The sequence below is a fragment of the Oryza glaberrima genome, chromosome 9 (assembly GCF_000147395.1).
Source record: "Oryza glaberrima chromosome 9, OglaRS2, whole genome shotgun sequence".
In the NCBI taxonomy this organism is placed as follows: Eukaryota; Viridiplantae; Streptophyta; class Magnoliopsida; order Poales; family Poaceae; genus Oryza; species Oryza glaberrima.
This window is the reverse complement of record NC_068334.1, coordinates 264,654-278,266: the sequence shown is the minus strand read 5'-3', so window position 1 is coordinate 278,266 and position 13,613 is coordinate 264,654. Positions and strand designations below refer to the sequence as shown.

Sequence of the window (13,613 nt, the reverse complement as noted above, 5' to 3'; positions counted from 1 at the left end):
TGCCTGCTAGTGGTAGTGGGTTGAAGGGGAAGAAGCCCAACAGCCGCTCTCATCCTGTGTCTGTGTCAGTCACTCTCACTTGGACGGCTAGCTAGCTCCTTAATTACTCCCTCCGTCCTAAAAAAAGACAAACCCTAGGTTTTTTTGCCAACGTTTGACGCTTCGTCTTATATAAAATTTTATTATAATTAGTATTTTTATTGTTGTTAGATGATAAAATATGATTAATACTTTATGCGTGACTTATTTTTTTATTTTTTTTATATTTTTTTAAATAAGACGGATGGTTAAACATTAGACACGGAAACCAGGGTTTGTCTTTTTTTTTTTTTTGACGGAGGGAGTACACATTAGTGTAGTGTCGTCGGAGTATATTACTACTCCAATTGATATTCCACGTAAAGTTTAAGCAAATGCTAAATTTTCCCCGCAAACGATAAATTCCGGTTTCAACGCACACATTTTCACTTTCCATCTACTAGTAGGATCCAAATAAATTTCGCTTCAACCACACAACATCATGCATCGAACATACAGACATCTCATAAAATTCATTCAATCATTGCGAAAACATGGTAAAAATTTTCAAAGCCTTGTGATGTCTTGCAATTATTGGGCTCTGACTGGCTGGGCCGTAGAAGAGTAAACGAAGCAAAAAAAAAAAAAACTTTGAAAAAAAAAGAGATTTGGCACGAGAAAACATTTTTTTTTAAGAAGGAACTGTGAGTGTGTTGGGATTGAACACGGGATCTCAGGGCTGAAACCACGCACACCTCACTACTGCACTATCAAATCAAATGCATCTCTTAAAAAAATGTATTTGTATTATTATTATTAGTTGGAAAAATTATGAATTACCCCCCGAACTATCACGGTAGTCCGAATTACCCCTTGAACCACAAAATCGGACATTCTTCACCCTCAACTATGCAAACCGAACGAATTACCCCCCTCAGCCCAATTCATGGTGGTTTTAGTCTACGTGGCGTACGCGTGGCAGTCCAGTCAGCATTTTATTTAATAAAAACGTGGGACCCACATGTCATACTTTCTTCCCCTCTCTCTATTATCTCTCTCGCTCTTTTCTCTCTCGCGCAGCGCACACAACGAGGACAGGCGGTGGGCGCAGGCGGTCAGTGAGGACGGCGCGGGGACGGGTGGTCGGCGTGGGCGGTCGGCGAGGACAGCGCAGAGGGCGGCGCGGACGGCGTGGACGTCGGCGCTCAGGACGTCGGTGCGGAGGAGGAGGCGGAGGCGGCGGAGAAGCGTGGAGGCGGTGAGGTGAGGACGGCGGCGCGCGGGGGCAGAGCCAGTTGTGGGTGGCGGAGGGGGCCCAAGGACGACGGCGGCCGGCGACGGAGGCGGAGGCCGACTGGGCGAGCGGGGACGTGCGGTGGGCGGTGGGCTCCTCCTCCTCGTCGTTGGCGCGCGGTGGCCGGCAGCGCGCGGGGTCTGCGGTGGCGCGCGGGGGCCGCCCGCAGCCGCCTCCGCGCCCGCGGCATGCAGCCACCGCCGCCCTTGGCTCCTCTCCGTTCACCGGGGCTTGAGCAACCTCGGCTCCTCGACCGCCGCCCGCCCGCCGCCCGCTGCCGCCTCCGCCCTTGCCCGTCGCCAGCCTCGCACCCACCCGCCGCCCGCTGCCTTCTCCGCCCCCACCCATCGCCGGCCTCAGCTCCTCGACCGCCGCCCGCCGCCTCCTCCGCCCCCGCCCATCGCCATCCTTGCGCCCACCCGCCGCCCGCTGTCACCTCCGCCCCCGCCCACGCCGGCCTCAGCTCCTCACCCACCGCCCGTGGTTGCCCGCCGCCGCCGACCCACCCGTGAGAGAGAGAGGAAGAGTATGACATGTGGGTCCCACATTTTTTATTAATAGAATGTTGACTGGACTGCCACGCGTACGCCACGTAGACTAAAACCACCGTGGATTTAGCCAAAGGGGTAATTCGTCCGGTTTGCATAGTTGCGGGTGAAGAATGTCCAGCTTTGTGGTTTAGGGGGGTAATTTAGACGGCTGCGATAGTTCGGGGGTGGGTAATTCGTACTTTTTCCTTATTAGTTTGATAGATAACCTGCAAAATGTCTACTAAAATTACAAGGGATCTTGATTTCGTCATCCGTCAGTCTGATCGCACGCCTGGTGTCACAGGATCCTCTTTCCGATTACTTCTCAGGCCTCACTCCAATCGCTTCTCCTGCTCTGACTGCTCATAGCCCAAACTCATTGCTCCCGAACTCTATTTGCGGGTCATCTTGGAGTGATCAGTTGGATCAAAGGAATTTTCTTGGTCTTGGCATCGCCTTCTTCAGATTTAACTATCTTCTTGGCAGAGACCTTTCCATCCTGAGATGTTGATGCCAGATATCTTTGATGGTAACTGGGTGCCCAATCTTCCGTCAGGTGAAGAAAACTATTGATTTGGCGAAAACTTGATACTTCAATCAACACAATCTAAATCTGCAATCACAACATCACATCTCCTCTGGTTATCATTCGTGCTGAAACTCAATTGACCTTGCTAAGAAGACTAATCCATACATGTGAATCGAAAAATAAAAATAAGAACAAGAAAGACAACAACTCAACTACAGAATGATTAATCGAGAACTCGAAGTTGGGGTTCCAAAAACCAATAAATGGCGAAATTGTAATGGCAAAATTAATCTAAGCAAAACCCGACACTAAATAATAACAACTACTGAATAAATATGATTAGGTTCATTCTTTGGGCTTAGCCCAGGACACAATTACAAGGCCAAGACCCAAATCAGCTCAGGACGAATTCAAGATGATACCTCACGACGAGCAGACTTGATGCTTAGCGGCTTGGGGCAATTCTCGGTGGTGATTGCCATCCCGGACTCAAGAAGTTGGACAACCTCCGAGTGGCCATGTCCTTATTAAATGGCCTAGGGGTCTCTCGGGTAGGGTCGTTCACTCCCTAGTATTTCCAGGGCAGGTGACTTCGGCTTTTGAGAGGTTGCAGTTTCCTCATTACGAAATTGCATGAGACGGCAACCCCGGTCAACCCGGAATCACTCACCTGATCCATCTCATCGCGGTTTGACAAGGAGAACCAACAATCTTTCACCACGGGGGACTGGCCGGTGAAGGGAGGCAAGCTAGGGATCAGATTGGAGCAGTGGAACCATTTGGATCGCCATCCCTTGTTGGTAGTCCGCAGGGGGAGCTCGAAAAATTCCTTTTTCCTATCCGGCCAGATCTGGATCCCACTACCCCGTTCACAGTGGGGTTCTTCTTCCCGGGCTGGGCCTTCAACTGATACAGATAGAGGAACAAGGCGAAGTGGGGTATGATCCCACAATACACCTTGCAAAGATGAACGGAGATGATGATTTGAAGGATGGAGTTGAGATTAAGGTGGTGGATGTTGATGCCATAGAAGTGGAGGAGTCCTTAGAAGAATTCGCTAGTCGGTAATCCCAACCCGAAATAAAAGAAAGGCAAGAAAACAACGAGATCACAGGTGTTTGGAGTAGGGAACTCTTCACTGGCAGCGGCCTGCCAATCGATGAGCTCGCATGGAGGTAGGACTCCTTCCGCCACCTCCTCGGAGAGCTCCTTGTCAGAAACCGTCGACTTCACCCAAGAGACGAATTGATCGGGGATGGGGATGGATTCAGACGAGGATTGTGACATGATGAAGAAAAAGAAGGAAGCAGGTGGCGGCAGGGCGGCCGGGACAGCCGTCGCCAGATCTGGCCCCCTTGGCCAGATTCCGCGTCGGAGGCCGACGGGGTGAGTGGAGGCGCACGCGGCGGCACGTAGGCTGGTGCACCACGGGGTAGATGGGTGGCTCCATCTTCTCTCTCACCCTCCCCCTCAATCCCAAAATCGTGGATAGATGAGTTGGTAGCCGACTATTAGGGCTTGTGTTTGGGTGGTCTCGGCTGTAACTTCCTTGTTGGTCTAGCGGCACCCGGTCCGGTGCTAACCTTCTCCTCGGCTTTGTGTAAGCTTTGTCGGTGCACGGTGGTGATGGTGGATTTTTTTTCTTTCCTAGCTATTATCTTCCAGGTATTTTTTTTTCCTACTCTATTTCATGAATCATCGCGTTGTCTAGTGTTGATCGTTAAAAAAAAATAGTGATCCTACAACATTATCATTTATCAGGAAGTGATGGGAGAAAATGGGACATGGCGTTACCTGCTCTTGAACCAATAGCACCTGAAGAGATGGGATGAACAATCAATCAAAATGAGGGCGACGCTGCACGATCAGCCTCCCCGACTATGAGACGGCAGATAGCATGATCCACCGTGCAAGACGACCCTAACCCGCACCCCTCCTGATCCACGGACGAGGCGCGAGGCAGGTCGACGCTCTCAGTCTCAGATCAGCCGCCGGTGATGGTGACCGCGCTAGCTGCCCCCCGCTACTTCTGCAATTGCGCCGTCACGCCGTTCGCACGGTCCAACGATCCAAGGGTTTTCAACTGATATGCAAATTGCCATTTTACCTATCAGCGTATATATTTTTTGTTGACCATTATATCCTCCCCGTTTCTACTACTGTTAATAAAGGTGGTAGTATAAATTGATCTTGTCCTTTAGATTAAAAAATGATCAATGGTTTAGATTTTTTTATACTACAAGTAGATAACAGTGGAGTGAGGCTCTTTATGGATCTAAGACCCTGTTTAGATCTCACCCTAAAATTTTACACCATGTCACATCGAGCATTTAAGCATCTGCATAAAATATTAAATATAGGGTAAAAAATAACTAATTACACAGATTACGACTAATTTGGGAGACGGATCTTTTAAACCTAATTGTTCCATGATTTGATAATATGGTGCTACAATAAACATTTGCTAATGATGGGTTAGTTAGGCTTAATAGATTCGTCTCACGGTTTACTGGCGGATTCTGTAATTAGTTTTTTGATTAGTGTCCGAACATCCCATGCGACACTCTATATAACACCCGATATGACACGCCAAAACTTTACACCCCTGGATTTAAACACCGTAATTTTTTAAGTTCACAGACCTAAGTCACACCACTTCGAGTTTGGGGACCAACTATGTATTTCATCCTCAATATACACATGTGCAAGAAATTATCCATTATGTTAATAAACGTGTGCAAGACATAGTAGGACAAGGTACTGTTTCTGCTACACGAGGTTCAATGCCAACTAAATTTTGAACAAATGATTTAGTTTTAGGCCACTATTTCACGGAAACTAAAACTAGTTTAACTAAGACATAGTTTCAGGCATAGTAGAAAAACCCGGACCGGTCATCGAACCGCTTGGACCCTTGGTTCATCGGTTCACCGGTTGGACCGCTGGGTCAACCGGTCTAATGCTGAACCGGAACCATCATATATTATACATAACTACCTTCAAACAGGGAGCTTATGTTAGCCTAGTGGTGAGGATCACATTCTAGCTCCTTGCCAGCTAGAGTTCAAACCCCCAAAGCAGCACTTTTTCTCATTTTTAGGCAATAAAACGAACATGGGCCGCCGGAAGTGAAGTGGGCCTTAGAAGGCCGGCCCATCTACTAGCTGACCTGCCGGTTTAGTATAGCCCGGTCGCCGGTTTTAAGCAAAAACCGTCCGGTTCACCGGGTTTATACCGGTTCAATTGCATGGACGGTCTTTAGAGCAAACCGAGCCGGTGAGAGTGCTGGTTCCGGTTTTTTCCGGTTCAACCGCCGGTCCGGTCCGGTTTTTTGTACTATGGTTTCAGGTTCTATACTACTTGACTTCGTTCTGTATATATACAAACTGAAATCTGAAAATCTTTCACCACCCTTATTAGGTGATATGCGTGTGTAGTGGATACAAAGCATATGCAACTTAGTTTTGTACAACTTTATAGTTTCAAATCAAGTACCAAAATTTACAGGGTTTAATTTACAGTTTCTAAGGCAGATACCAAAAAAAATTGTAAAGGGCTTATAAGGGCAACTAGCAGGCATCAAACACGAATCATAAGACAACAATAGAGCATCTAACAAGTAATCAGAGGCTAATCAGTGCTGCTACATCAGTCCAGCAAACAAATTTATTCATCTATCTTCTATCACTTCCAAGTAATCAAAACAAGGCAGGCAAGCCACCAATTATATATGGCAGGTCTTTTTTTTTTTTTACAATCCAAAACGCACTAATTAAATGAACTTGCTGCATCGGAGGATATATATATAGTCCCATATATATATTGCAATGCTCCCCATTATAGTCATATATACAGCAGCAGCATGCTTGCTAATTAGACTAGATGCCGAGAAACTTCCAAGTTGTTCAACAAGTTCACAACACATCCACAACTACTTCACTTCTAAAGATCCCCAAAAGCTGTAGTAGTGTCAAGCAAGCACAAGTATGCGCATATATGGGACAGCAAAAGACGCAAACTGAATCACGAGGCATTGGCACTAGGGTAAAATAGAAGATGGCATCCAAAACATTCATCTAGGTAACATGTAGAAGGCCAGTCAACGTGCCCTTTTGGCTCGCTTCACTTCCAGCAACTCGACTTCATACACGAGCCAAGAGTTTGCTGGTATCTTTGGTGTCGCAACATCACCATAGCTGAAAAGCAAATGCAACCAAGAAAATCAGGTATTGCCTTTCATGTCCTGCAACAAACACGTAGAGAAATACAATATTGAGGGATTCGAAGGGAACCAAACACTTACCCTTGAGCAGGAGGGATTGTGAGTCTCCTTTTGCCACCAACACGCATGCCTATAGAGAAAACATGATAAAACTTGTGTTAAGAGTAATAGAATAAGTACTTGATTTCAACAGCAAAGTATTACAATAGGATTAAAGTGGCAATCGTGAGTAAAGACAACAACCAAGAATGCCAATATCCCATCCAGGAATGACTTCACCCGCACCTGCAGCCAACCAAAAGAAAATGTACAGTGTCCAAAGAATCAAAGGATGGAAAAAGAGAGAGAGATTTGTCAATCCTTTTACCAAGCCTGAATGTATGGGTGTCGTCGTCAAGGTTAGTAGGGTCGATAACTTCACCATTGATCAACCGACCACAATACCTCACACAAACCTGCATAAGCAATCTTAGATACTTAGATTGTTTGTTCTTTTAACTTGGGCAGTGGATCTGGCATATGAAAATTATGGGGCAAGCCTAGGTGTTGCCTAAGATTGAAGAGAAGGCAACAATAAGGAGAAAAAAGGATGCTTATGACCTTAATAAGGTGGTACCACCCTACTAAGGACAAGTTGAACATGTGCATAAGTGATGTATTTGTAGACAAAATAGACTTACAATAAAACAAAGGTTGAATAATATAAGTAAGAATGTTCAAGCTGACCTGTTTGCCCTTAGATGCAACTTTGGCTTTAGCATTCCCCTCAACCAGATGCTCCACTTTGATACCATTATCAAGCACCTCAAAGGGGCAACGATGGACCTCAACTTGTTCATTTTCAGCCCCTCGATTTTTTTGTTCAATATCAGTTTCAAGAGCACCAGTAAAAATGTAGCGTTCATCAGAGCTCCTGCAAAATATAGAAAAGTCCTCTACCTTACATAAAATTAAGAAGCACAGAAATTTTGGTAAATGAAGTGATATATAGCTTCATTCATTACGTGATTGTAGGCGTGTCTTGATTTGTAATTTGATCTGCAACATCATTCTGCCCTTTTGTTTGTGAAACATTTAGCTCCTGACTCTTGTCAAGATCTTCCAGGGTATTCTGGTGACCTAGACTTAACTTTGCGTCATCAATTGCATTGGACCCCCTATTGAACAAGAAAAATATACACGGCATTATACATCCAAAGTACCAATTGTATTTAAGAAATAAGCACGTGTTCCACTAAAGAGGATTACCAACAAAGTATAAACACAAGTCATTCGAATTTTCAGGATTCTAGAATGTACACTTACACAGTTTTAAAGCATATTTGTTCATTCACTTGATTAGCATTATTTTGATCACTTGGTACATCCTCTGTCTTTGGCATCTTCAATTTGGCCCTATGAGACAAAGACAAGACTTAAACATAGCAAAGGAGATACTTAATTTCCAGCAACAAATGTCGCTTCATATCTATGATTCTATGAAACAAGAAGAGAAATACAAGACTTATCAAAAGGTACATACTTCTCTATTTGCACCTTTTCTCCATCAATCTCAGCAGCCTTTCTCTTTACAGAAGAATCAAGGAGAGGAAGTACTACTGCACAAAGAATAAAAATTCCCAACTGATGAGCATTTATATGGGTGTTATGCATTGACATCACCTATAAATTCATTGGAGAGAGATGGAACCAGAGAAGAATAGATAATGAAAAATAGCATCGACAATCAGTAATTGCTGGCAGATTTTTTTTTTTTGTGGGGGGTGGGGGGGGGGGGTGAAACGACCATGAATTAGACATAAGTAAGGACTGAGCTAGTAAAGTCAAGCTTCAAGTTTGTCTCCCCCACTTAACCAATATAACCATTGTTCCTCTGAGGTTACCTCTTATAGTCAATTAGAGTTTCAGTTTAATTCCAGTTTGGGCAAACAAGTTTTAGTCCAGGTTTCATTATATTACTTCTATAAGTGGACCTTGTACTCTTAAATGGAAACCCTCCAAACAAAATCACTAATCCTTATTATATTTGGTATGTGGTTTATTCATAGGCTTAATTCCATCTCCTGGAAGTTCCATCAACAGAGAATATAAATCAGCACCCATGACATTGTAACATGCACAGGATGCATCATGTATGCATAATATAATACTAATGTTATGGTAGCAGTAGTACTGTCAAGAACATCACCTTCCATGGTATTCTTGTGACCTCGAGTTGGCTTTACATCATCAATTGCATTAGGTTCCCTATTGAACAAGAAAAATATGCACTGCATTATAAAAAAAAAAACACTGTATTTGGGAAATAATTGAGCACTATGCAAATCATTCGAATATTCAAGATTTTTATAATATATACTTACACATTTTTTGAGCACGTTTGTTCATTAACTTGATCCATATCCACACTTTGATCACTTAGCACATTCTCTATCTTTGGCGTCTTCAACTCCCCCCTATTACATAATGACAATACCTCAATACATCCAAAGGAGATAAACTAAATTCCAATGAAGCAAATGTTGCTTCATGTTCTATGAAACAACAACAGAATTGAAGGATTTAATTCAAAAGGTGCATACTTCTCTGTGTACACATTTTCTCCATCAATTTCAGAAGCCTTTCTCTTTACAGTAGCATCAAGGAAAGGAAGCCAATAATCATAATCATTGTCTTTACTTCCTGTGGGCTCGTCTACTGCATAAAGAATATAAATTCCCAATTGATGAGCATTTATGTGGGCAATATACATTGGCATCACCAGCAAGAAGAAAAAAAATGGAAAATAGCATCAACAATCAATCATGCTTTGCTGTCAGTTTTTCTCAAGACTTGCATGAATTAGACACAAGTCAAGACAAAGCAATCAAATATCACCTCTTTATTATATTTTTGTTGACAGCTCAATTCTTTATTATGTTTGGTATGTGAGTCATTGATAATCCAACACTCAATGACAATATATCATGCATAGGATACATCATGAGAACATAATTATACTAATGCTTATGGTAGAAGTACTGTGCATTGACAGTACCCCTATTTCCCAAATGATTAATTATTTTCCTAGGGAAAGGGATTTGTTAATTGAATATCCTACATATTAGTCCAAAAAGTTATTAGTAGTTAAATAAGTTAGATAGAGACATAGATTTTTTAGAAACTAGATTACAATCTGAAGGGGCAAGTTACTTTTTACGATTACTATTCATGTGGATAGTAGGGGAACCCTCTCTACAAAAGGGATACACGTAGACGTAGCCCCATTACATGAAGCAATAAAGAAACATAAAGTCAACTTGATCAGAGTCTGCTAGCGATCAGGACATGATGGCGCCAATGAAAAAAATTTCGCCTTTAACCCAATGTCAGCCCCTTAATCTATCCATGAATCAACATCCAAAACAGTAATATTAAGGAATAATCATTAAACACGATACATGCGAAAGTTTTGTTAGTTATAGCAAAAATCAGCGCAATGACCAATGGTAAATGACACCCTGTAGCATCAACTTAGCATACAAGTAAAAATCAGAAAAGCTACGGAAGGAAGAATTCTCAGGTGATCATGGCTTTAAAGCCATGAAAAGAAAACGATAAAAGAAATAACTTAGATTACATGGTTACATAGGTGAAATATGTACCTTCCATTTTGTTGCGAGATGAAGGATAAAACATAGCACCATTATTATCATTGTCATCATCAGTACCATTACCACAAGTGGCCCTGTAGACACATTAAATAGAAGGGAAAAACACATGATGCTGCATTGAAGAAAAATGGAAAATTGCATCATCCAAGAAAGTTACCATTCACTATTTTGTCCATGACCATTTTTATGAGAAGGTTCTACATCCTTCGAGCTGATGTTAACACCTTGCTGCTGTTGCTGCTGCACTGTCTGGTCATCTAGTATCTCCTCTATCACTGGTGCCCTGCATTTCCCACCACTAGGCGTTAGAATGTTTACAAAGCAAAGGAGCTATTGGATTTCAAGAAAGAAGCGAATGCTACTTTGAATGAAACAAAAAAGAAACTGAAGGATAGAATTAAAGATATACATACTTGTCAGAAATATCTTGATGCTTTTTATTGAAGCCAGTACTTCCTACAGCTTTACTAGTGGGCTTCTGACTATTGCGCCCATGATTGCCACTATGGGAACAGGTGTAGTATCCGGACAGGTGTATCGAGTTCTGTCCGTCAACTGATAAGAGAACATTCTCATCCTTCTGTAATTCCAGCTCTAGGTGACATGCCACAGCAAGCCCAGGATTTAAAACACAGAGGCGCACAGTCTCCCTGTCATTGGTATCACATTGTAGTGTAGTCCAACCTTGATCACAACTGCCCAGCACAGCCTGTAAAATATGAAATATCGAAATCATATCGTAAGATAATTGTGAATAGTTGTTTTGTTGGGATTTTACTAGTGTTCAAAATTCAAATAGAAACAGAATACCACTATTATATATCCATAAAACAGAAAGGGAGGAACCTCTACAATGCAATGCATGATCAGGCTTGTGTCAATCAATGGGGAAACATAATTACAAAATAGTTTTTGTAAATTTTTCGAAGGAACACTAGCGATCTTGTAGTGTGTTCCACTTTGCTCAAGCAACTCCAATGTTGTTCCAAAGTGTGTCATAAGGCGAGAGAGAAAGGGGGGATTTTGAAGCTGATTTAGAACAATTGGGAAAGTGGGTGTTAGGGGGAGAAAATGGAAATGGCTCCAATTTTAGAGTTTGTTCTAAGGAATAAAACATAGAGTTTATGGGACCAATTTGAGGGTCACGTTACTCCTTAAGTACCTATAGAGGTAATGGCATCAAAAGAAGTATACTTTTAGAGGGTTCTACAGAGTTGAGGTGCCCTTAAAACTCATTGTAATATTCACAAAAATGTATACGCTGTTATCTTAAAATACTAGTAACGTTTTCGAGAAAGATGTAGTCGTTTTCTCTCTTTTTATTGGTTTTTTCACCTGTAGACAACACTTGTAGACCATGAAAAATATAGGCATTAAATTTTAATGAAGCAGATGCATAAGAATATGTGTCAGAAAAAGCTGTAAGAAAACATCCTGATATGTTACACAAATCTGTATTTATTTTATTGTCGAGAGCCAGCTGAAGATGGTGTTGGATGCATTAAAATTAGGAAGGAAGTAGTAGCAAAGCGCCGAAGTGCGTCCATTGAATACAATCACAAGACACAGTTCATATTCGATTTCAGCTTTTCTTTAGAGATTAAGAAGTAAGGTGATTTTGGTACCTGGGTAATCCGGAGGCGGGCGGGCGCGGAGTGATGGGTGTAGGCCTCACCGGGCTTCAACTCCAATCCTGCCCACCGCCATACATATAGTAGATAATGAAAGAAACCATAGTAGCTAGTGAGTGATGTGTAAAGAATGGTGATGGAGAAAATAAATACTAAAAGCAAAGCGAAAAAAGAGGAGGGTTTTTACCCCAGAAGGTCGCCATGGCTGCTTCAGGGGAAATGCCTGGCTGCTTCAGGGGGGATGAAATGGAAATGGACCTACTAGTACTCCACCTCCATCGACAAAACAAAGAGAGAAGGGGAAGAGGCGCTCCACCACCCGGAGACAAGGCAAGACGGGACGTGCGAGTGCAGGCTGTTGCAGAGCTAGTAATAATGGTCAGTTAGGTTTCTGGGTCTTCACACCAAAGTGCAAGGGAGCAAGGTCTACACACCGGCAAGTACTGCTCCCTTCGATAAAAAAAATAATTAAATCATAGTTTAGGTACTATTCTCTTCACCGACAAGAGTTGAATGAACATATAAACGGTACGTTTTGTGTGAAAACTTTCTATATGAAAGTTGTTCTAAAATATCATATTAATATATTTTTTAAGTTTCTAATAATTAAGACTTAATCAATCATACGTTAATATCATCTCGTTTTACGTAAAAAACTTAATCTTCATCTTCATATCCAGGAGAAAAGAACACTACCTAAGAGTATTAGGGCTGTGTTTAAATTCAGCGGTGAAATTTTCTGCCGTGTCACATCGGATATATGGATACCCATTTAAAATATTAAACGTAGTCTAATAACCAAACAAATTACAGAATCCGCCTGTAAACTGTGAGACGAATTTATTAAGTCTAATTAATCCGCCATTAGCAAATGTTTACTATAGCACAACATGTTAAATCAAGGAGCAATTAGGCTCAAAAGATTCATCTGGTAAATTAGTCGTAATATGTGCAATTAGTTATTTTTTAGCCTACATTTAATACTTTATTTAGGTATTCAAACGTTCGATGTGACAGGGGTAAAATTTTTGTGTGTGAACTAAACACCCCCGAGGATTTTAATTCTTTTGGACTAGATAGTATACCTCCGTCCTAGTAGTAAGATACTCCATACTGTAATTATTTTTAACTATACATGGGTATTAAAAAAGCTGATAGAAATAATGAGAAGAACCAGTTAGATAGAAAGTTTAAATGTAAAACAGTTGTGTGTGGTTGAGAGAAACGATAGGTAAATAATAATTTTGTTTTAGACCAGAAATAGCTTTATTTTATGAGTTAATTGTTCAATGACATTACAAATATGGCATATTAGTAAAATACCATTACAATTCATGTTATTGGTTAAATGTCACTGAAAATTTTTTAAATTAGAACCATACCACTCCCGTCACAGTTTCCGTCGTCCTCCCTCACGCCGTCATCCTGACGCTGGAGGAGCAGCAGCGGTAGCACTTCAAAAATCTTTCTGCGCAGCAGCGGTGGTGTCGGCGGCGGCACGATGCGCGCGGGGAGTGGGAGGAGCAGCGGCACGACGTGAGCAAACTGTTTGGGCAAACACAGCCTTATACTACTAGTACTTGGATCAAGTACTACAAGGGCACTCACAGTGCAAAGCCTCACATATGAGGAGCCTCAGGATACAACGTATGATGAGTTAACATGTCTTTAATCTATCCATCACATAATGCAAGTGGCTCTACAAGTGGATTTAATTTTTTATGTGAGCCCCTAAA

At 42.2% G+C, this 13,613-nt stretch overlaps 1 protein-coding gene across 1 annotated transcript; it reads right to left on the bottom strand.

Annotated features, from left to right (window-relative positions):
* Window positions 1-5,813: 5,813 nt before the first annotated feature.
* LOC127783629 (peptidyl-prolyl cis-trans isomerase FKBP53-like) lies at window positions 5,814-12,234 on the bottom strand. The gene is made up of 16 exons (XM_052310817.1): window positions 12,065-12,234; window positions 11,872-11,939; window positions 10,660-10,955; window positions 10,404-10,529; window positions 10,238-10,320; window positions 9,176-9,290; window positions 8,957-9,049; window positions 8,782-8,840; window positions 8,116-8,191; window positions 7,899-7,988; window positions 7,598-7,750; window positions 7,320-7,506; window positions 6,961-7,048; window positions 6,837-6,878; window positions 6,675-6,723; window positions 5,814-6,567 (listed from the first exon to the last, which is right to left on the bottom strand). Exons 1-16 carry the CDS (start codon window positions 12,078-12,080, stop codon window positions 6,471-6,473), a joined length of 1,638 nt encoding a protein of 545 aa, XP_052166777.1. The 5' UTR covers window positions 12,081-12,234; the 3' UTR covers window positions 5,814-6,470.
* Window positions 12,235-13,613: the final 1,379 nt, after the last annotated feature.